This window comes from Clarias gariepinus, unplaced genomic scaffold (assembly GCF_024256425.1).
Source record: "Clarias gariepinus isolate MV-2021 ecotype Netherlands unplaced genomic scaffold, CGAR_prim_01v2 scaffold_31, whole genome shotgun sequence".
NCBI lineage: Eukaryota > Metazoa > Chordata > Actinopteri > Siluriformes > Clariidae > Clarias > Clarias gariepinus.
The window spans coordinates 552,722-577,500 of NW_026520998.1; the positions used below are offsets into that span (position 1 = coordinate 552,722).

At 40.1% G+C, this 24,779-nt stretch overlaps 1 protein-coding gene across 2 annotated transcripts in view; it reads right to left on the bottom strand.

Moving 5' to 3' along the window:
* Positions 1-14,625: 14,625 nt before the first annotated feature.
* The window catches only part of LOC128517028 (prostaglandin reductase 1-like), a 13,328-nt gene continuing 3,174 nt past the window's right edge, over positions 14,626-24,779 (bottom strand). For both annotated transcript variants that reach the window (XM_053490767.1, XM_053490769.1), the window contains exons 2-10: positions 24,269-24,378; positions 19,694-19,739; positions 19,552-19,611; positions 19,198-19,365; positions 18,989-19,106; positions 18,649-18,804; positions 17,013-17,118; positions 16,437-16,555; positions 14,626-15,246 (exon numbers count right to left, since the gene is read on the bottom strand). In XM_053490767.1, coding sequence (XP_053346742.1) covers positions 15,136-15,246; positions 16,437-16,555; positions 17,013-17,118; positions 18,649-18,804; positions 18,989-19,106; positions 19,198-19,365; positions 19,552-19,611; positions 19,694-19,739; positions 24,269-24,374 — 990 coding nt within the window. In that variant the 5' untranslated portion in view covers positions 24,375-24,378 and the 3' untranslated portion in view covers positions 14,626-15,135. The remainder of the gene's footprint in view (positions 15,247-16,436; positions 16,556-17,012; positions 17,119-18,648; positions 18,805-18,988; positions 19,107-19,197; positions 19,366-19,551; positions 19,612-19,693; positions 19,740-24,268; positions 24,379-24,779) is intronic.

The following is a 24,779-nucleotide window of genomic DNA, read 5'->3' on the forward strand; positions in this document are numbered from 1 at the left end:
TACCAGAAGCACCGCCCACTCAGGCGCGAAAGTGAGGTTGCCAGGTGTGTACGTTTAAAATCGTAAAAAATCCACAGTCTTACAAATCCGTAAACCAGCCCAGAAAATGTTATAAGAACAACGCCTGCTCCGCTTATGCGTAAGCTTCAGATCTGGCAACACCACTGTGGCGTTACGTCATGACGCATTTTAGGGCAGCGCGCCATCTTATGAGTCACAGCGAGGTTATTTATTTAATTTCGTAATACTTAATGAGTGCAAATTGGAAAATAGAAGTAAATTAGTTTTCCTAATCATAATGTTTGCAAAAATCTGTCCTGTTTATTGGATCGAGGGCTGCTTGTTAAGCACCTTACAAATAAAACAGCTGCAAAGACAGTAAAAGGGCATTTTATAATAATAATAATAATAATAATAATAATAATAATCCTCCCATGCCTGGTGGGTTTCCTCCTACAGACCAAAAAAAACAAAGTAAGATAAAAGGCTTTCCCAAATTGCCCCTAGTCTCTCTCTGTGTGTGTGTGTGTGCTCTGCGATGGACCTCATATGCCTGAAGTCCCCTGAGATAGACTCCAGGCTTTGCGTTACACTGTACAGTATAAGAGGTATAGAGAGTGAATGAATTAAATAATATTTATAGCAATAGTAGTACAAATAATAACAATAATAATATTTACAATTGTAAATATTTGTAAAATATATTTATAATTGGCCACATTTCAGGTACTGGATTGGTTACATACCAGAAACACCAGAAAACGTCACCACACACACACACACACACACACACACACACACACTATCAGAGTCTGTATTGAGTGGCAGTTCTATGAGAAACAGCTCTTAGACCTAATAAATTGTGGATTTCAGCCAGTTTGCATAGAAATAAGGTCCACATATCAAACACTGATAATAAACACTGTCCACTGTCCTATTTGTAAATTAACTTTGTCCTGCAAGTATGCCATATAATAGAAAAATTGAAAATCTAACTTCCAATCATGTTTTTTTTGGTTGCATCATGTGTATGTATCCCAATTCCATATAGACCTGACAATATGTTTTATAAATCAATATTAATAAATTTATTATTACACCTACTATGTTTCTATTTATCTAGAAAATGGTTCTGGCCTTGACTGGTGTTGGCAACTGTTTCTCTGAGGACTTGACAGTTCGATACAGGCCCGTAGCCAGCTTAGTGCAAGGGGGGGTTCTTTTTTTTTTAAAAAGTGGACCTTTTTTCTCAGTATTTTGTATTTAAGTATTTACTCATTTTGTATTTCATTTTGAGAATTAAATACTGCATTTTAGTGACATGTGCTGGATTATCTTGTCTGCTGGTATCATAATGTGCATGCTTTTGATGCACCAAAATATTTACTACAATGTTGTCAAATTGCTTATCAAGATCACGTGCGACTTTTTTCACTTCAAAAACACACCCACACACAGAGTTTAAAAGTTTAAAAACCACACTAACAACAGAATACATTTAAGGAATTTTTACTGGAATATTATTAAACTACAAATTCAACTTCTCTCATCAACATGCTCTCTCATTTCTTTGTCTTTGCCTCTTCACTTTATTGAACTTATATAAAATATATTTAATATTCAACGAATTGTTATTTATATAGTCTATTCATTAGGCGAAATATAATAAAATATGTTAAATTCAACCTTTAAAATCCCAGTCATATAGCATAATTCAATCTTTATTGGCATGTCGAGCATTTACAGTAGGCTATCATTTACATTCAGAATGTAAAGTAAAGAGATCGAAATGAGGAATATAAACAAATATAAAAATATTACCAATAATTATCTAATAATAATAATATACAAATATTACGGGGAAAAGACGATCAGTTAATGTACTTACAAGACTGTGGGATGGATAAAAAATGATTTTTTGTGGGCTTATTTTATTTTATGTTTTATGTAACAATTATTCATGATAAACTTCATTCGAATGCTGTCTACACCGCGTATAGACACTAGAGAGCATCGCCTATGGTTAATAGAATAATTTAATAAATTTACTAATTTAATAGAATAATTTATTAATTCAAAATAAAATGTTATTAAATCCTAGCATGGTCTTTCTTTTCTTTTTTTTTGATGGATTAACATTATTTAACATAATAAATTCACAGATCCATCAGATGGGCTCCTGTCTGTTAATGTTTATTTAAGATGTTACAGACTTGTCATAGCCATTCAGACTGCTCAAGAAAAGGCACAAGAGAACTATTCTGTGTGTGATGTGGGGTTGACGATTAGCTACCACTTACTGTAACTAGCGTTAGCGATTTGATCTTGAGGTAGTAACAGACTCACTCTGTTTGGTCTTTTTGAACATATGTTCAATATTCTGTGATAATGACGCTGCTGCCTGCTTTCTCTTCTGTCTCTCCTGCTCTTTCTGACCCATATTATACACCGCTGGATCCCATATTATACACCGCTGGATCCCATATTATACACCGCTGGATGCCGCCGCACACATTTAAAAAACGTCAGTTGCTGCGCAGATTTGTCACGTCGCGATTTTTTTTTTTTTTTGTAAATTGTTTTGTAATAAAGTGTTATTTTAAATAATCCCCAACCATTTTAATCTGTTAAAAAAATTAAATAATAATAATAATAACAAAAAATTCTGGACCTTTGGCAGTGGGGGGTGGGTCGTTCGAACCACCCGAACCCCCCCTGGCTACGGGCCTGCGATAGTTCAGGACTGGAACTTCTTACAAGTCTACCTGGGTCTTCAATAACTACCTGGACTCCATATTAACATCAATTAACATCAGCTATTATACTGAACTGCCTGCCACCCTACACACTGTATAAATGCAGATCATATACTGCTTTCTGTTTCACCCAGATGAGGATGGGTTCCCTGTTGAGTCTGGTTCCTCTCAAGGTTTCTTCCTATTACCATCTCAGGGAGTTTTTCCTTGCCACTGTCGCCCTCGGCTTGTTCACCAGGGACAAACTGACCATTTTGATTCATACAAATTCACATTTCATACAAACTTAAATAATTCTTTTGATTGTGTCAAGCTGCTTTGTGGCAATGAGAATTGCTAAAAGCGCTATACAAATTGAATTTAATTGAATTGTATCATCGAGTTTGCATGTTCTCCCCCTGCTTGGTGGGTTTCCTCAGGGTACTCCAGTTTCCTCCCACAGTCCAAAGACATGCAGTATAGGCTAACTGGCGTTCCCAAATTGCCCATAGTGTGTGTTCAAATCAAAATCAAATTTTATTTCGTCACATACAGTACACAGTCACCTACAGTGTGAAGTGAAGTGAACTGCCTACAGTATACGACTGCTGACAACCTCGAGATTTTAAAAAGAAAGTTTCAGTGTGAAATAAGAGAAATTACAAATTAGAAACATAAGAGAAATATGGAAATAAACTTTAGATATAAAGGAATTTACATAATGTACAAGTAATAAAAATAATGAAATTGAAATAGTAGAATAAAAATAGAAATATAAATAATATATAATAAAATAATAAATTATAATAAAAATGAAATATAAAAAAGTTGAAATGTAGTGTAGTGTAATGTAATGGGCAGGATTATGTACAGAATAGTGCGCAAGGTTGCAGTTCAAAGTTCACAGTACACTGGTGTGCAAAATGTACAAATGTGTAATGTGTGAATGTGTGTAATGTGTGAATGTGTGTAATGTTTGTGTCGTAGTTCAAAGGGTGTGTGTGTGCGTGTGTGTGTGCACCCTGTCCCGGGTTTACCAAACCTCATGTCTCCTGTGATAGGCGACCCTGAATACAGGATAAATGTGTATCAATTCACATTTTTATGTTTAAACAAATGTGCCTTTAACTTTTGTAAATATATTTTTATATCCTCCTGAGACCCGGATGTCCTCCTAAGAACAGGAGGAACCTAAGTCTGGTTCCTCCCAGCGTTTTTTACTCATGTCATCATTAATGAGCACGAGATATAATTCGGATCACTGAAAGACGTTTTGTAATGTAATGTTCTATACATATTTTTTTCTTACATTTCATTCTCATTTCCATAAATTTCGTTTGATTCTATGAATCTGAAATAAATTTGAGTTGAGTTGAAAGTCTATTGGTACAAGCATTATACAAATACAACTGAATTAAATGCAAATAAATCTCGATCTAAAGTCTCAAGTCACAATTATAGATTTCAGTAACAGATTGGCAAATGTCAAAATCATGTGATTTCTATTTTATTTAAATAATAATAATAATAATAATAATAATAATAATAAAAACAAATCTGAATCACTTTAGAGAAAACAGCGGTCCTCCTTAACCTGCATTGTCTAGCCTATAACAGGAGCCGACAGGATTTTATTTATGAGTCAATTCTTAAAAATCTAACAACAAATTGAATCAGACTACAGACAGAGCTGGTTCAGGCTTTAGTTTGCGTTCAGTAACTGTAAGGATGTTGGATATAAATGCAGGACTGATGAAGCAGGTGGAGCTCTGATGAGAGAGTGTTTTTTTTGTGTTACTATCATCTCTCATTTGAACAGCACCGGTCGGGATCAAACGAGCCAGGTTTCCAAGGAGACCAAATCTAAATGAGATTCGAGCACAAGATGTGAAGCAGGAAACGTTTCAAATCATCAGAAGTGGACAGTAGGCACTCGAGAAACCATTAATACCATGTGTGTAAGAGACCAAGAGACCATATGATCACACACACACACACACACACACACACACACACACACACACACACACACACACACACACACCAAAGAAATGCTCTCAGACTCTCCCACAGTCAACCAAAGTCCTGTCCTTTACATGAATTTATAATTTATCATTCAGTAATGATTTTATTTTAGAAAGTCAGAGTGATTTGTGAACGCACGGAGCGTAATCAGGTTTTGATTATAGCTTTGCCAGTGTTGGCTCCCTTTAGCATGGCCATGAATGCAGCAGGCATGTTGTTAAAGCCTTCAGTCACGTGTTCTCTCACCTGAAGCTGAAAAAAGCAAAAATAAATAAAGATTAATAAAAACAAGTCCAATAGAGTGACAATACAATATAATCAGAAATAAAAACTGCCAGGAACAATGTTGGATCTTACCGTGGTCATGAACTCCAGCCCTGTCCCATTACACAGTACTGTATGTGCCTTTAATGTGATATGTAAGAAACAAACACAAACACTGATCTGGATCTGGTGGATAAAAATATCCTAGGGTCTGACTCTTGGCATGATTTCTCAAATAAACACAAGAAACTGTGAATAATACTGCCTGGCCAAAAGACAAAAACTCCCCTGCATGATGGATGAGGATGTGATGAGAACTCACAGGATTGGGACTAAACAGCTGTGTGTCCATAATAAAAACACTCGTTATTGAGACACATCAGGAAAAAGTCTTCAGTTTGTTAGGGATCATAAAGACTGGACTTTGGAGTGATGGAAGAAGGTCATGTGACCTGATGAGTCCAGACTGAGTCTATTCCAGAGTGATGGGCGTGTCAGGGTGAGAAGGGAAGGACATGAAGCGATGCTCCCATCATGCATAGTGTCCACTGTACAAGCCTCTGGAGACAGTGTTATGATCTGGGGTTGATCAGTTACTCAGGTCTAGACTCAGTAACGTTATGGGGCAATAAAATGAAGTCAGCTGACCACCTGAATGTACTGAACCACCAGAGGATCACATCTATGGAGTGTTTCGCCCCTGATGTCTATGTTATAGGATGATGATGCTAAGATTCAGCAAAGGTAAAATTTAAAAGGGAAGAAGAATCAGAAGAAGAAGAAGAAACAAATATAAATGCTCGGGAAAAAAAGTAAACTAGGGTACAAACTGTAGATACAAAAGGTTTGACTCACTGTGTACATGGAATAATAATAATAATAATAATAATAATAATAACATTTATAGTAATAATCATAAAAATAACAGTAAAGTTTATAAAATGGGTTTTATTACTTTTATTTTTAATTGGATTAACACTTTATAGCATCTCTTTTAATTGAATTCATTTCGCCATTTTTAAATGTAAAGAATTATTTTTTAAAAACACAAACCTTTATACTTATAGATACTCTTCCATGTGTGTGTGTGTGTGTGTGTGTGTGTGTGTTCTTCTGTTACCTGTATATTTAACAGTTTATAGAAAGTGTAAAGCTTGCAGAAGCCTGATTTGTATTTGCAGTGCTGTTAACACTAAATGTAAAGTCCTGTGCAGATGATAAACTCTGCTTTAAGGCTGGTATAAGTGCAGCTTCTTGTAGGGTTACATGTTTGGCTTCCTTAAATGGCATGGAAATAAAAAAATTAATATAAGAATTAAAAAGAAATATTATAATAAATAATAAAAACACAAGATAAATCAAGCAAAAAAGTCTGGGTCGGGAAAATAAATGAATGTGGCTTTTTTTGGTTCATGATTTAAAAAAAAACAACTGAATGAATGAGACAGAGTATCCCGCCCATGATCCCGCCTACTGTATGTGATTGGCTGTTGATGATGCACACTCCCCGGGCTGGTTGGTGATTATTGAGTGTCCAATGTTGGCTGAGGGAACTCAAATGTCTGACACACCCTGACCCACGTCCCCATGTCATGTCGTTAGGAGTTCTTGGGCTGTTCTCACACATTCGACGCCGAACTCCTCATAGGATAGATTTCTTTGCCAACTTGCCAATTGGACACAACTGGTGCAGATGTGGACGGACTTGGCATGATTTTTAATTCTATACAAAATTCTGTCTAAAATCATGGATCTTTAAGGCAGTCCAGCAAAAATGGATAACTTTAGTGATAACACAGTATATAAGAGACTTCATGTTGGGAGCCTTGAGCCTTTCCTCCGTCTCTTTGATTCTCCTCCGTTACTCTCACCCTGTTCAGTGGAATTTCAATAAGTCCTATTCAATATCATGTTAATCAGCTGCTTTGAAAACTGCTGCAAAATTCATGAGAATGGTGATGAGAAGGTTATAATGGGATCTATAACTATAATTAGGCAGCACTGTTTGAAGTCTTTTTGTATTGTGTGATACCCAGATGCTCACATCCGTCTCTCTCTGTCTCTCTCTCTCTCTCTCTCTCTCTCTCTCTCTCACCTCTTTCACCCAGTCCAGGAGTCTCCTGATTGAGTCGAGGTCTTTGTTCTTCCATCGTATCTTAATAAACCCTTCCATATGCAGCTGCTTAAAGATCATATGAGTGGGACCGTACGGGCCTGAAACACACACCAGCACGTGAGATGTGAAGTTAATAAAATCCCACATGAACTAAATAACACTGCAAGATCTTTGGACAAAGAAATGAAAATCTGATTGGAGAATTGTGATGCACATCTTCACCTTAATTAAAACCGTACTTTAAGACAACAGAATATTTCCTTGTAATTTGTACTACCTGGGTAAAACAGTCCTGTGTACGCGTGTGTGTTTCAGTGTTGTAGTACAAGGCGATTCTCCCGCAGGCAGCGATCCGGCCGAACGGTTTCATCTGTGGCTGAACACATCTACTGAACTCTCCACCTACCTGCACACAGAGGGTAACTCATAACTACGTAACTCATAATACTACGTATAAATGCTTAAAGAATGAACATTACTCTTTTGTTTTGATTAATATTGTATTGCATTAGTTTTAAATGAGAAAACTAAGTCATTAAACAATGCTCATACATGTCAGTTAGTATCTGTTACTTTTACTCTTCACATTACTAGTTTAATTCAATTCAATTCAATTCAATTTTATTTGTATAGCGCTTTTAGCAATTTTCATTGCCGCAAAGCAGCTTTACATAGTCAAAAGAATTATTTAGGTTTGTATGAAATGTGAATTTGTATGAATCAAAATGGTCAGTTTGTCCCTGGTGAGCAAGCCGAGTTTAGTGTTTGTCTAAATAACTAATGCAAATAATGTAAACAATGTGGCAAATAATTTAAAAGCTGTAAATAAGTCAGTTAAGGTACCCTTAATGTAAAGCATGAACAATCATTTAAACAGAGTAGCTTAAAACATTCCTAGTAAAGATCTATAAGTACTCAGGCATACGCTCAAGAGTGAATTTGTGTGTAGTCTAAAAACACAACAATTAAGTTTAATGCTTTCAAATGTTCAGATGGATCAGTGTGCTGCACTTACATTGTCGAAGAAGCAATCGTACCCTTGTGGCGCCATCAGACAGAGTGTGTGTCCTCAGGGTATTTAGGGTTTCTGCTCTGGACCACCCTGAAGTCAACAGAATAAGTGTGGTGGGTTCAAATTCTATAAAGAGATGAAACAGTGTCTGATTATAGACACAGACTGACTCTGTATTCACCATTACTGTGTGTGTCATCAGCACGAATAAGGTTTTTAACATGTCACTAAGAAAACAACTGAAAACCTGTTTGCTACGGTCTGTCATGTCGTGCTAAAAATCAGCTAATCTGCCATTTACCTTCACTGAAGAAGATCGGCTGGGTGAAGGTCAAATAAACTGTTAGTTTGGTATGGATTAGTCTGAGCACACCGCGGGTCTGAGCACTACTGCGGGTCTGAGAACACCGCGGGTCCGAGCACACCGCGGGTCCGGGCACACCGCGGGTCCAGGCACACCGCGGGTCTGAGCACTACTGCGGGTCTGAGAACACCGCGGGTCTGAGCACACCGCGGGTCTGAGCACTACTGCGGGTCTGAGCACACCGCGGGTCTGAGCACTACTGCGGGTCTGAGCACACCGCGGGTCTGAGCACACCGCGGGTCTGAGTACTACTGCGGGTCTGAGCACACCGCGGGTCTGAGCACTACTGCGGGTCTGAGCACACCGCGGGTCTGAGCACTACTGCGGGTCTGAGCACACCGCGGGTCTGAGCACTACTGCGGGTCTGAGCACACCGCGGGTCCGAGCACAATGCGGGTCCGAGCACACCACGGGTCTGAGCACTACTGCGGGTCTGAGCACTACTGCGGGTCTGAGCACACCGCGGGTCTGAGCACTACTGCGGGTCTGAGCACACCGCGGGTCTGAGCACTACTGCGGGTCTGAGCACACCGCGGGTCTGAGCACACCGCGGGTCTGAGCACTACTGCGGGTCTGAGCACACCGCGGGTCTGAGCACACCGCGGGTCTGAGTACTACTGCGGGTCTGAGCACACCGCGGGTCTGAGCACTACTGCGGGTCTGAGCACACCGCGGGTCTAAGCACTACTGCGGGTCTGAGCACACCGCGGGTCTGAGCACTACTGCGGGTCTGAGCACACCGCGGGTCCGAGCACACCGCGGGTCCGAGCACACCACGGGTCTGAGCACTACTGCGGGTCTGAGCACTACTGCGGGTCTGAGCACACCGCGGGTCTGAGCACTACTGCGGGTCTGAGCACTACTGCGGGTCTGAGCACTACTGCGGGTCTGAGCACACCGCGGGTCTGAGCACTACTGCGGGTCTGAGCACTACTGCGGGTCTGAGCACACCGCGGGTCTGAGCACTACTGCGGGTCTGAGCACACCGCGGGTCTGAGCACTACTGCGGGTCTGAGCACTACTGCGGGTCTGAGCACTACTGCGGGTGCTGAAATGGTTCCATTAGACATTCATATCAGGTTCAGATTTTAAGGTTCATCCCTTTTCAGAGGTGAACCTGTTAGCATAAGGAGAAGTTGTGTGTTCAGTAAGTGCGCAGTCCAATAAACTTTAAAGATTTTTTGTCTTTGCAAAAACTCATTCACTTATTTTTATCCTTCCGTTAAATAACGGCTCTAATCTGAGGTGCTGGTTGTTAATTGGTGATTTCTGAGGCTGGTGACTCTGAGTGAACTTCTAAATGAGGTCAGTTTTGGTCTTGTTTTCCTGGGAAGGTCTTCATGAGAGACAGTTTTATCATGGAGCTTGATGGGTTTTACAAACACACTCGACACAACACTGTTCCTGTGAGAACGGATCCAGAACAGCCGACCTTCATGTCTTATAATAACACCTGACTGTCACTGACGTTGTTCGCTGACAGTTCCTTTTCTTCCCAGCCCTTCTGTCTTTTTAGCCCAGGCTAAGATGCTCTCTGTTTCAGGAGAGACTTGTTGTAGTTGTGATGGTTGTAGCCTATTTCTAGAAGACGTCTGTCCGTAGTGGATCTAGAATATGCATTTATACAGTGCTCTGCCTCAGCCATCCCTTCAGCGATGACCATCTGTGGCTCACGCTCCTTATGGAGGGGATTACTGTATATGAATAGTAATTTACTCAGACTCAAAATACAATATTCTAACATTTGAGATACTGGATCATTGAATATAAAAATGTAAAAACCTAGAATATATAGTTTTACTGTTTAAATTAAAAGCCTGGTTTGTTCTACAGAGCCCTGATGCAGGGTGTCGGAGGGAAGGTGGTGTGTGTGAGCTGTGGGAGTGATTGTGCTTTTCCCGTTCGGAGACAAAGTGGGTTTATTACACAAACATACAACAAAGACGTTCCATGTCTCCTCCAGACCAGGTTAATCCTTCTTTATTGTCCTTTAGTTTTTTATTTTCTCTTTTCAGTTTTATCATTTCTTTTCTTTTAACTTTTCACTTTTCCCCATACCAGAGCAGTGACCTGGTGCTACCTAAATGCCTCTGACTTTGTGTTGGAGGCCTACCGTACAGTACATAGACATGCATCGCCCTGATTGCCATCATGGCGGCGTTGCCTAGCAACTGCACGTGAGCGTGGCCGTGGGCCTGCCTGACTATAAACCTGTAGAACAGCTGTCTGTGGGTTTGCCTGTCGCAATCCCGTGACGTTACCATCAACTCTACAGTAGGGGAGTGCCTGAAATCATACAAACATTTTAAATACACAAACACTACAACCAATTCCCAGGAAATGAAATCAACACATCACATTACTGTAGATCCACAAACTGCACCAAATGATGTGAAACAAGTCACAACACTTTAGGGATTAAAGCAGGATGTCTTATCGTCAGTAAGGTCTCAGTACTGCAGGTACATCTGATTATTCACTACAATAAACCTACAGTAGTGCTTCTGTGTGTGTGTGTGTGTGTGTGTGTGTGTGAGGATGCTGACACCCTGTGGTGTGCCTTCTCCAATACACAACTGCTGTGGTTTCATGTATTATAATATTTTCCTGGCAGAAATCATATTAAAATAAATCTGTTCTGATTGAAACCAAACTACAAAACTGTACATGAGGAAGCAGTAAGTGAAAATGAATAATGAATGAATTGATTAATAAATGACTTCACTTTTTAATCACTACATGTTAATCTCTAGTTCATCATCAGAGACCTCCATCCTGAGGTTCTGGAAGATTCTCTTCTTTCAGTTCAAATTCAAAGCTTGTAAAGTGCTGGCCAAGGGTCCAAATCTTAGCCCAGAGCATCGCCCTGGGATATAAACAAAAAACAAATAAAGAAAATGATGAATTACATTTAAATTAACGAATATTGATATGCGAAGGATCTTTAACAATAGGTGAAATATAATATTACGGTAAGGGACCACCCCTAAAGGACACTGTGTGCCCGGATGATTTGTGTAGTTTTTTGTTTGTAGACTCAGTTTCCCAGAATGCACCTCGGTCAGCTGATGAGAGAGCTCATTAAACCTTTTATAAATAACAGTTTGTTCTGGGAAACTGGGTCGAGCATTAGTTTATGTCCTGTGGGTATTTATTTTGCTCTTGTTGTGTTTTGTTTGGTATTAGTTTGAGTTTTGTGGTGTTCTCCACATCTGTCCACATCTGTTTAAGACGGCTCTAGTTTATTAATGTGTATGCTTATTTTGCATTTGATTTGTGGAGCTGTTCTGTTTGAGTATGAGTGGTTAGTTTGTCTCAAGCTCAAGGTCTGTAAGTACCGTTCTGTGTGTCTCCAGTGTAGGTTTTAGCCGCTAGTCGGGTTAGCCTCCAGAAGGTCACACCTCTAGTACGATTGGCTGCTGGTGGCTTTAGTCCCTAGTATGGATTATCCTCTTGTGTGTTCATTTCCCTTGTAGGTTCAGTAACTAACCCCCTTAGATACTAACTCATTTAGCTACTGGTTTGGTCTCGTCCCTGGTTCGGTCTCGTCCCTGGTTTGGTCTCGTCCCTGGTTTGGTCTCGTCCCTGGTTTGGTCTCGTCCCTTGGTTTAGGTTCAGCTCCATGTTTGTTTTGTTAAGCTCCCAGCCTGTGTTTGGCTCTACACCTGTGTTCTGTTACAGAGCCCATGTTTAGCTCTACGCCCGTGTGTTAAGTTAAAGAGCCTGTGTTACACCAACTCCCTTTTGTTCATGTTTTGTTTTAATTTTGTTATTAAAAGGACTCTTTAAGTTTAACCCTCTGCGTCTACGCCTGCCCATTTAAGCTCACACCATCAGCAACAGCCCGTACTAGTACTGTACATGACAATTACTGAGATGCTCATGTCTTTATAGATGTTGTTCTGTGAATCTGGACAGATTAAATGTGTTGGAAATGTGGCAATAAGAATTATATTAGCAAACATATTGTAGTTTTTGTAGGTTAAACCCCAAAGATAATAAATACGGCAAAGCTAAAACTACTAAATTGAAATTTTATTTGTCACATACACGTTATAATATGAAGTGAAAACGCTTATATTACCACTGATGCCCGTAAAAGAAAAATAGAGTTTTTATTAAGAATCTAAAGTATGAAATAAAAGATTTTGTTTACAAATTATAAATATAGAAAAATATATATTTTTTAAAAACTTAGCTTGGAGTTTGCATGTTCTTCCTGTGGTTGGTGGGTTTCCTCCGGATACTCCGGTTTCCTCCCACAGTCCAAAGGCATGTAGGTTAGGTTATTTAGTGTTCTTAAATTACCCGTAGTGTGTGAATAGGTGTGTGTCCCCTGCCTCGTGCCCTCCTGGGATAGGCTCCAGGTCTCAGCGACCCTGAATACAGGATAAAGCGGTATAGAGGATGAGTGAGTAATGAGTGAGTGAGAAATAAAAATATAATAAAATATATGTAGCAACAATGTCCAGTCATGGGCAAGACAATGTGCAGAGTGTTGTGTAGTGTAGATCATGTCATGCTATTCAGAGTAACAGAGAACTCTATATTTAGGCATTTGGCAGACGCTCTTATCCAGAGCGACTTACATCTGAGCAGTTGATGGTTAAGGGCCGCGCTCAAGGGCCCAACAGTGGCAACCTGGTGGTTGTGGGGTTTGAACCTGGGACCTTCTGAACCGTAGTCCAATGCCTTAACCACTGAGCTACCCCTGACACGCACGCACTCATGCACACACGCACACACGCACACACACACACTTCTACCTAGGTAAAAGTAAGAACTTAGTTGCTTGTAAAACCATTTAAAATAAAAAAGTGAAAGTATTTGTCACTCTGAAGCATCAGGATAATATTGCATTAGGTGTCCTGTATGTATACTGTGTTAAGTATTATGTAATACAGGGTGTGTTATTTTAGTTAAGTGTGATAGAGATTGTTAGTGACATCACTAAAAACTAAAAATGACAGTAAATTATAATATCAATTATATGAAAGATTATTGTCCTTGCCGTCTCCGTACACATTTGGACTTTCAGTGCCGTGAATCAGAAGATTTTTGCTTTTTTTTTTCTTGTTTAATGTCCACAATATGTCTTGTAAAATATGATATTATATGTTTTGGGTGTCAGTGGCAGTTTTAATCTGTATGGAGCCATGGACAAACTTTTTTGTGACTAAAAAGTCACAATATGTTAATTTGTTTATCCAATTTTGTCCAATCTGTCATGTATGCCATGCTCTCATCCTGATTCTTATAGGTTATTTTCTTACACAGCCCCAATTAAGAGTCAATTAACATCAATTAACTTCAGCTATTATAGCTGAACTGCCTCCCACCCTACACACTGTATAAATGCAGATCATTTACTGCTTTCTGTTTCACCCAAATGAGGATGGGTTCCCTGTTGAGTCTGGTTCCTCTCAAGGTTTCTTCCTATTACCATCTCAGGGAGTTTTTCCTTGCCACTGTCGCCCTCGGCTTGCTCACCAGGGACAAACTGACCATTTTGATTCATACAAATTCACATTTCATACAAACTTAAATAATTCTTTTGACTGTGTAAAGCTGCTTTGCGGCAATGAAAATTGCTAAAAGCGCTATACAAATAAAATTGAATTGAATTGAATTGAAGAGTCAGAACTAAACCATTTCACACCTGACGTGTGCAGACTGCCTATATATGATTCGTAATGATTTCACACAAAACTTAAATACCAAACTATACAGTACAGTAAATATTCTCAGTATGTTAAATGAACTGTGTTGAACTTGTGTTTCTCCTTTCTGCTCCCCTGCAGTCAGACTTCCAGAGCGACTTCCATCTGATCTGTCTGTTCATCTCAGCAGTGGAGGGTTCAGTGCCGTGTGTAAGAGCTCACAGGGGCAACTTAGTGGTGCTGGGGTTTGAACCTGGGACCCTCCGGTCAGCACTCCAGCACCTTAACCACTGAGTCAATGTTCACTTTACAACGAGGAAGAACAACAGCGGCCTGAATATATACAGCTGTGATGTACTGTAATATATATAAACTATAACATAACTGCCGTTATCTACAGCAGACTGTAGGCTTTAAATAAAAGTTTAAAATATTGTTAATGTCTCAGATAAACTCAAAAGTGAATCAGTTTTATTGTTTGACAAAAAAACCTCGCAACTTTGATAATTAATGCAATTATTCACTCAGTCAATAAGTTGATGGTGATGCAATCTATTATCATGTGGATACAAACACTTTATAACATGTTAATGTTCTTCAGTTAAACATCAGAATGAGCAGAAGTGAGATCTGAGTGATTCTGACCGCAGCACGTTTTTGGACTCAATATGGACCAGTAATGTGTGTGTGTGTGTGTGTGTGTGTGTTGTCCAGTCTGTCCAATCTCCCCTGACGTTCCTTATCAACAAAATAAACTTTTACTAATTAAACTATACATTTGTTTTTCTACTTTAACATTTCCTGAGTTTAGGCTCGGAGACCGATGGGCGCTGTGTGATGTCAGTGATACACACTACAACGTTGTGCTGCTCCTGAATATTATTGCTGATAAAATTATAAAAAAAGACTAAATTTTGATTGATTTATTGTAGAGTGATTTGTGAACGCACGGAGCGTAATCAGATTTTGATTATAGCTTTGCCAGTGTTGGCTCCCTTTAGCATGGCCATGAATGCAGCAGGCATGTTGTTAAAGCCTTCAGTCACGTGTTCTCTCACCTGAAGCTTCCCCTGGAAAAACAAAACATGCAAGAGATTACGATAAAAAATTAATTAATAAATAAATCACAGGAATAATGCAGTGGAAAACTCTTAAGGTGAAAATCTTTATTTATGTTTGTGTTTAGTTTTTCCACCAGTTTCTTGGCAAGTCTCATAAAGTCTAACTTTAAATCTAGATTTGTTGATAGTTGAGTTTTGACCTGATGCTCGTCTCCTTGTAGTCTGATTATTAGACTGTAGCACATTGTGCTGTTTCTTATTTGACTTTTTTGCTGCTGGTTTTGTCCTTTTTGTCTTCTGTCTTTCTCAGCTTTGTCTCTGCTTCTCACTTAAATCCATTTTAATTAGTTACTGTTTCTCAGATCAGCTCATAATATATCAGAAACATGTGACTAAAATGTGAAAAGAGAAGATCCCGTAAAAATAATGATCAGATGATACAGTATGTTAGAGGAAGTGAGAGCTACATGTTATTACATGTTATTACATGTTATTTATATAAATACTGATCTTAAGCTATGAGATATATTCTCTGTGGTGGTCAAAAAATACTAGTTTAAGGTCAGAAAATTTGTTGTGGAGCAAATGTTATCAGGCAAAAAAAAAAATCAGTTAAACGCTTGGTTTAAATCTGCAAAAAAAATCATAATCACAATTAATCACATAATAAGGCTTCAGTTTGTTAGGGAGCGTAAAGACTGGACTTTGGAGTGATGGAAAAAGGTCATGTGACCTGATGAGTCCAGAGTGATGGGCGTGTCGGGGTGAGAGGGGAAGCGCATGGAGCGATGCTCCCATCATGCATAGTGTCCACTGTACAAGCCTCTGGCCCCCACTAAGTTCTGACCTTTAACCCCATTGCAGGTCTTTGAGATTAAATATTAATGCGGTCCAACAAAATTATATCTTGTGTGATTTTCCCCCCGTTGGCCATGCAGTGTGAAAGCGGTGTTATATCGGGAGCCATGAGCCGTGCACGCTGCCCTTCACTGCGTCTCTTTGATTCTCCTCCGTTAATACCATGTTAATCAGCTGCTTTGAAAACTGCTGCAAAATTCATGAGAATGGTGATGAGAAGGTTATAATGGGATCTATAACTATAATTAGGCAGCACTGTTTGAAGTCTTTTTGTATTGTGTGATACCCAGATGCTCACATCCGTCTCTCTTTCTCTCTCTCTCTCTCTCTCTCTCTCTCACCTCTTTCACCCAGTCCAGGAGTCTCCTGATTGAGTCGTGGTCTTTGTTCTTCCATCGATACACCAGAAACCCTTCCATACGCAGCTGCTTAAAGATCATATGTGTGTGAACGTACGGCCCTGAAACACACACCAGCACGTGAGATCAAGACCAAAAACACAAATCTCAAATAAGTTAGTGTTAAATACTTTTAATTCTGGGCAATTTACTTTACTAATTTAGATTAATATCCTTGTCTTTCATCTTTAATTATTTATAGTCATTTGCATTTAGTAACATTTGTAGTTTTTTGTCATTTATTATGTATTTATTACTTGTTGCTATAACGTTACGGAACGTTCTGCTGCTGTTAAATGTTAATCAAAAACCTTCTGGCCAATCAGAAGTGAGAACTCAGTACTGTGGTAATTTAATCAGCTAAATAAATTCATCACTCAGTATTTACAATCCATTCTTTTGTCAAACACCGCATGAGAGATTAAGAAAAAGATGTTTTTAAATAAACTTTAAATGAATATCTGATGCTCGTCTTCCCAATACACACTATAAATGATGATGCTCAGTAGTCCCGCCCACCTGTTTGTAATGTGGTGTCATTGTACGTAGCGATGCTCCCACACACAGCGATCCGACCCAACGGTCTCATCTGTGGCAGAGCGACACTGCTGAACTCCCCACCTACCTGCAGACACAGGGATCATCCTCATCCTCACGTATTTATAATAATAAGATTATGCTTAAAGCATTTTTATACTTTTTTCCCCCTTAAGTGACTTCACTGTATGTAATGCATTAGTTACAGTAACACGATATAACAACTTTGGCATTAATACACTACAGATAACATTAACCAGTTAAAATAACAAAATGACTCCAACTGGGTCCAGTGTGAATTAACACACAAATATTTTTGTGCTGCTTAACTGGAAAATTTCGAAACCAGTCTGAGACAAGTGTTAGTATTCATAGCCAGAGACCCGGGTACAGTAAGATATAATTTCATTACATGCTGTAAATATCTGGACTGATTTTTTTCTTCCTGCAACAAAAACTTAAATACTTAAAGCACTTGTTTGGGTTCTGAGCCGAACCCCTTCGCTCCCACCGCAATGAAACACGTCGTGATGAACAGATCCAAAATGTGACCCATCACATCAAACCAGGTATTAAATCACATTTTGGGTTATTTCATTTATACTTATTTTTAGATTCCTGGTATAATAAGCTCCACTTTGATTCCATGTTTATTACTGCAGTGATTTTGTTTATGAGCATCAGAAAATAAAGCGTGGAAATCCTGTGGTTCGAATATTTAAATGATGATTCCTTGACGGACCCTTGGCTTCATTTTTGGCACCAGGATTACCCTGCACCCCCAAAAGTACCTTCACCTGCAGCGTAACCACAGCTGGAGTAATAACCTGCCTGGATTGTGTTCATTATACATTAAACAATTCTGTTAAAAGATCAGGATGATAAGATATTAAATAACTGACTTTTGTCAAAATTTGACAGTTTCATATATTTCGCCTTGCTCTACTCTGTCGGCCCGAGCGCGCTAAACTAACCTGTGTGCTTTAATACCTGACTTGAAAAAAATGTTGATCCTAAAAACTAACACCCTATTAAAATATATGGTGACTTGTATTTTAATTATAATATTATGGTATTAGACACACAAACCCCCCAAAACTGATTCTCCTGCAGTTTTGCAGACACCAACACAAAATCACTATCGAAATGTTTATCCTGGTCTCTTGGTTACAACAAAAATAAAGAAGATTAGTCAAACCTTGTTTAAATCAGTTATAATTTTCTCAGAGGAACGCACTGACCGCTCCCTCTCCACCAGAAACATGAGTGTGGCAAATATCTGTGCATGGTGGTCACATGACAAAAATCACACAAAACAAAAATAAAGCCTCCTTCTGAATAAAATCGAATAAGCAAAACTGTATCCCTAATTATCCCCCAGATTCCCAGCTCAAACCCAGCACAGGCGCTTTCCCGATCAAGTACAGGGAGGAGATCATGGAGTTACTGTACAACCAGGCCAAACCACACCCTCTCTCTACACACACACACACACACACACACACACACACACACACACACACACACACTGGAATCACAGACTATACTGTACATGCTTATATGTTGGAAAGGCATTATTATGAGCTGATGTTCAGATGGATCAGCGTTCTGCACTTACATTGTCAAAGAAGCAATCGTACCCTTGTGGCGCTGCCTCTAGCAGTGTGTCCTTCAGCGAGACGACGGTCTTGTAGTTGAAGGCAGAGTCAAAGCCGAGCTCCTTGAGGTAGGAGACCTTATCATCCGAGCCTGCACAGCCCACCACCCTGCAGCCCTGCAGCACCAGACACACGCCAGACTTTTACTTTTTAAATCACAGATTTTAAATACGGGTCGATTGTTGCTTATTTGCATGGTCTAGACGAGACCTAAAAGCTAGGAGTGATGAGTACCCGATTGGTGTTACAACCCTGAATACACGCTGATTCATCTGAGTAAGCTCCTCACACAGAACGAACCTTGATTTTGGCGATTTGTCCGACCACAGAGCCCACTGCTCCAGCTGCGGCGTTAACCAGAAGGGTTTCTCCTGCTTTAATCTCACAGACCTCCTCAAGACCATAAAGAGCAGTCAGTCTGTCCAGAGAAAGGCATCATAAACCCCTTTATTCTCTACAACACAAATACAACAGTCATGATCATTATCATCAGTTCAGACGTCCTGTACCCCGGCATGCCGATGGTCCCGAGAGCCAGAGACAGCGGCAGCTCCTTCGGCCACTCAGAGCGAATCAGACTGAGGTCAGAGCCATCAGACAGAGTGTGTGTCCTCCAGCCACAGTTTGCAACCACGTAGGTGCCCACAGGGTATTTAGGGTTTCTGCTCTGGACCACCCTGAAGTCAACAGAATAAATGTGCTGGGTTTTTTAATTCAGATAAAGGCAGATTCATATAAGGGGGTTTCATCATAATCATCCGAGTACGTACATTTTTACAATATAAATAATTTTCTGTGTGTGTGTGTGTGTGTGTGTGTGTGTGTGTGTGTGTGTCAAACTGGTATAAATGTATAAACCCTACTTGGACACTTGTGTTCCGATCATCGTATCTCCTTCCTTCATGCGAGTTTGGCTGTACGGCCTGTAAATAAACAACAATAAACTACTGAAACTACTGCAGCTCTAAAGACTTTAAAATACAAATAACATCACACTTTACTGACCTCATATACGGATCCACACTAAGGAAGACAGCCTCCAGCAGAAGCTCTGAAATGATTACAATACCAAACGTCATTATTGTGTTTAGTGTCTGTGTATTAGAGCTGTCTGTCTCTGTGTCTGTCATTACCTTGCAGTGGTTTTATTTAATAACTCTATAATTCTAATAATTCTAATTATATTTTTGTTAGACTTTGACACTTGATATCTACAGTTATTATCTATATTATATTAATGTACTTGAAACAAAGTCATCCCCATAGGTTAAATCGAATCATTAGGCAATAAATCAGTCTTCTTCTTTGTCTTTGGGCTGTTCCCTTTAGGGGTCGCCACAGCGAATCATCTGCCTCCATCTAACCCTATCCTCTGCATCCTCTTCTCTCACACCAACTAACTTCATGTCCTCTCTCACTGCATCCATAAATCTCCTCTTTGGTCTTCCTCTAGACCTCCTGCCTGGCAGTTCCCACCTCAGCATCCTTCTACCGATATATTCACAATCTCTCCTCTGAACATGTCCAAACCACCTCAATCTGGCCTCTCTGACTTTATCTCCAAAACATCTAACGTGGGTTGTCCCTCTGATGAACTCATTCTTGATCCTATTCATCCTTGTTACTCCCAAAGAGAACCTCAACATCTTCAGCTCTGCTACCTCCAACTCTGCCTCCTGTCTTTTCTTCAGCGCCACTGTCTCTAAGCCGTAGAGCATCGCTGGTCTCACCACTGTCCTGTACACCTTTCCTTTCATTCTCAACACACCTGACACTTTTCTCCACCCATTCCAACCTGCCTGTACCCGCCTCTTCACCTCCTTTCCACACTCCCCATTGCTCTGGACCGTTGACCCCAAGTACTTAAAATCCTGCACCTTCTTTACCTCTGCTCCCTGTAGCCTCACCGATCCTCCTGGGTCCCTCTCATTCACACACATGTATTCCGTCTTGCTGCGGCTAACCTTCATTCCTCTGCTTTCCAGAGCGTACCTCCACCTCTCCAAATTTTCCTCCACCTGTTCCCTGCTCTCGCTACAGAGCACAATGTCATCTGCAAACATCATAGTCCATGGGGACTCCTGTCTTACCTCATCTGTCATCCTGTCCATCACCAGAGCAAACAAAAAGGGGCTTAGAGCCGATCCTTGATGCAGACCCACCTCCACCTTAAACTCTTCTGTCACACCTACAGCACATCTTACCACTGTCTTACAGCTCTCATACATGTCCTGCACCACTCTAACATACTTCTCTGCCACTCCAGACTTCCTCATACAATACCACAGCTCCTCTCTTGGCACCCTGTCATACGCTTTCTCTAAATCTAAAAAGACACAATGCAACTCCCTGTTACCTTCTCTGTACTTCTCCGCCAGCATCCTCAAAGCAAATACTGCATCTGATGTACTCTTTCTAGGCATAAAACCATATTGCTGCTCACAAATGCTCACCTCTGCCCTTAACCTAGCTTCCACTACTCTTTCCCACAGCTTCATTGTCTGGCTCATTAGCTTTATACCTCTATAATTGCCACAGCTTTGCACATCTCCCTTGTTCTTAAAAATTGGCACCAATACACTTCTCCTCCATTCCTCTGGAATCCTCTCACTCTCCAAGATCTTGTTAAACAAACTTGTCAAAAACTCTACTGCCACCTCCCCTAAGCACTTCCATACCTCCACAGGTATGTCATCAGGACCAACAGCCTTTCCACTCTTCATCCTCTTCAACGCCCTTCTCACCTCACTTCTACTAATATTTGCTACTTCCTGTTCCACAACAGTCACCTCTTTTACTCTTTGTTCTCTTTCGTTTTCCTCATTCATCAACTCCTTAAAGTACTCCTTCCATCTTCCCATCACCCTCCTGGCATCTGTCAGTACATTTCCATCTCTATCTTTAATCACTCTAACCTGCTGCACATCCTTCCCATCTCTATCTCTCTGCCTTGCCAACCTGTACAGATCCACCTCTCCCTCCTTACTGTCTAGCCTAGCACACAAGTCCTCATATGCCCTTTGTTTGGCCTTTGCCACCGCTACCTCCACCTTACTCTGCATCTCCCTGTACTCCTGTCTACTCACTTCAGTCCTCTCAGAGTCCCACTTCTTCTTAGCTAGCCTCTTTCCCTGTATACACTCCTGGACTTTCTCATTCCACCACCAAGTCTCCTTGTCCACTTTCCCCTTACCCGATGATACACCAAGTACCCTCCTACCTGTCTCCCTGATCACATTGGCTGTAGTTGTCCAGTCAACTGAAAGCACCTCCTGACCACCCATAGCCTGTCTCAACTCCTCCCTAAAGACTTCACAACATTCTTTCTTTCTCAGCTTCCACCACTTTGTCCTCTGCTCTGCCTTTGTCCTCTTCGCCTTCCTCACCACCAGGGTTATTTTGCACACCACCATTCTGTGTTGTCTGGCTACACTCTCCCCTACCAACACTTTGCAGTCACTGATCTCTTTCAGGTTACAACGTCGACACAAGATGTAGTTGACCTGAGTGCTTCTGCCTTCACTCTTATATGTCACCCTATGTTCCTGCCTCTTCTGGAAGAAAGTGGCAATAAAAATTATTAGGCAATAAATCAGTATATATTTTTATATATTGACTCGTATATATATATATACAGGTCCTTCTCAAAAAATTAGCATATTGTGATAAAGTTCATTATTTTCTGTAATGTACTGATAAACATTAGACTTTCATATATTTTAGATTCATTACACACAACTGAAGTAGTTCAAGCCTTTTAATTATTTTAATATTGATGATTTTGGCATACAGCTCATGAAAACCCAAAATTCCTATCTCAAAAAATTAGCATATCATGAAAAGGTTCTCTAAACGAGCTATTAACCTAATCATCTGAATCAACTAATTAACTCTAAACACCTGCAAAAGATTCCTGAGGCTTTTAAAAACTCCCAGCCTGGTTCATTACTCAAAACCGCAATCATGGGTAAGACTGCCGACCTGACTGCTGTCCAGAAGGCCATCATTGACACCCTCAAGCAAGAGGGTAAGACACAAAAAGAAATTTCTGAATGAATAGGCTGTTCCCAGAGTGCTGTATCAAGGCACCTCAGTGGGAAGTCTGTGGGAAGGAAAAAGTGTGGCAGAAAACGCTGCACAACGAGAAGAGGTGACCAGACCCTGAGGAAGATTGTGGAGAAGGACCGATTCCAGACCTTGGGGGACCTGCAGAAGCAGTGGACTGAGTCTGGAGTAGAAACATCCAGAGCCACCGTGTACAGGCGTGTGCAGAAAATGGGCTACAGGTGCCGCATTCCCCAGGTCAAGTCACTTTTGAACCAGAAACAGCAGCAGAAGCACCTGACCTGGGCTACAGAGAAGCAGCACTGGACTGTTGCTTAGTGGTCCAAAGTACTTTTTTCGGATGAAAGCAAATTTTGCATGTCATTCGGAAATCAAGGTGCCAGAGTCTGGAGGAAGACTGGGGAGAGGGAAATGCCAAAATGCCTGAAGTGCAGTGTCACGTACCCACAGTCAGTGATGGTCTGGGGTGCCATGTCAGCTGCTGGTGTTGGTCCACTGTGTTTTATCAAGGGCAGGGTCAATGCAGCTAGCTATCAGGAGATTTTGGAGCACTTCATGCTTCCATCTGCTGAAAAGCTTTATGGAGATGAAGATTTAATTTTTCAGCACGACCTGGCACCTGCTCACAGTGCCAAAACCACTGGTAAATGGTTGACTGACCATGGTATTACTGTGCTCAGTTGGCCTGCCAACTCTCCTGACCTGAACCCCATAGAGAATCTGTGGGATATTGTAAAGAGAAAGTTGAGAGACGTAAGACCCAACACTCTGGATGAGCTTAAGGTCGCTATCGAAGCATCCTGGGCCTCCATAACACCTCAGCAGTGCCACAGGCTGATTGCCTCCATGCCACGCCGCATTGAAGCAGTCATTTCTGCAAAAGGATTTCCGACCAAGTATTGAGTGCATAACTGAACATAATTATTTGAAGGTTGACTTTTTTTGTATTAAAAACACTTTTCTTTTATTGGTCGGATGAAATATGCTAATTTTTTTAGATAAGAATTTTGGGTTTTCATGAGCTGTATGCCAAAATCATCAATATTAAAACAATAAAAGGCTTGAACTACTTCAGTTGTGTGTAATGAATCTGAAATATATGAAAGTCTAATGTTTATCAGTACATTACAGAAAATAATGAACTTTATCACAATATGCTAATTTTTTGAGAAGGACCTGTGTGTATATATATATATATATATACACACACACACCCACACACACACACACACACACACACACACACACACACCCCTGTATATAAAAGCATAAATTTCCTGGGTTATTGTGTCACACTGACACCCTGTGGTGTGTTTTGTCAGCACACAACTAGAGTGAATTTACAATTCATATAAAGATACATTTATTTATTTATTTGTTTGTTTGTTTGTTTATGACCAGATTAGCTACCTGAACATGCAAAATCAGTTACTGAAGCTGAATGAATGAATAAAATGATTAATTTTAGTGACAGTATGATATTCTCTGGGTTATAATCAGCTGATTTATTCTCACCTCCATCTCCAGGTTCTGGAAGATTCTCTTCTTTTAGTTCGAAGTCACTGTCCTTAGGAAATCCCACAAAGTGCTGGCGAAGAGTCCAAATCTTAGCCTGAACCATTGTCCTGGGACACAAAGAAAAGACAAATAAAGAGACTGTTAATTAATTGATTGATTAATTCATTATTTCTATATATTGGTTATATTTGATGTAACATTTAATAAACATTAACAGATGATTTCTTTTTTATTAAAACCATGATTGTTTTTGCTTTAAACCTACAGCAGATTAAATAAATGAAATGTATTGAAAAAGTGCAAGTAAATATGAGGGTGAGTCAAAAATTATGTGCACTCTGGCTGTAGAATTAATTTAAATAAAATTTTACAAAAGGCAAATACATAATTTTTTTACATAATCTGTTTCCTTTTAATACACTTTGTCCATGTGTCTACAAGCTTTTGTATTCCCTCACTAAATTGTTTTATTCTGAGCTGTGAGTCACGAATGCGCTGCTGTTTTCAG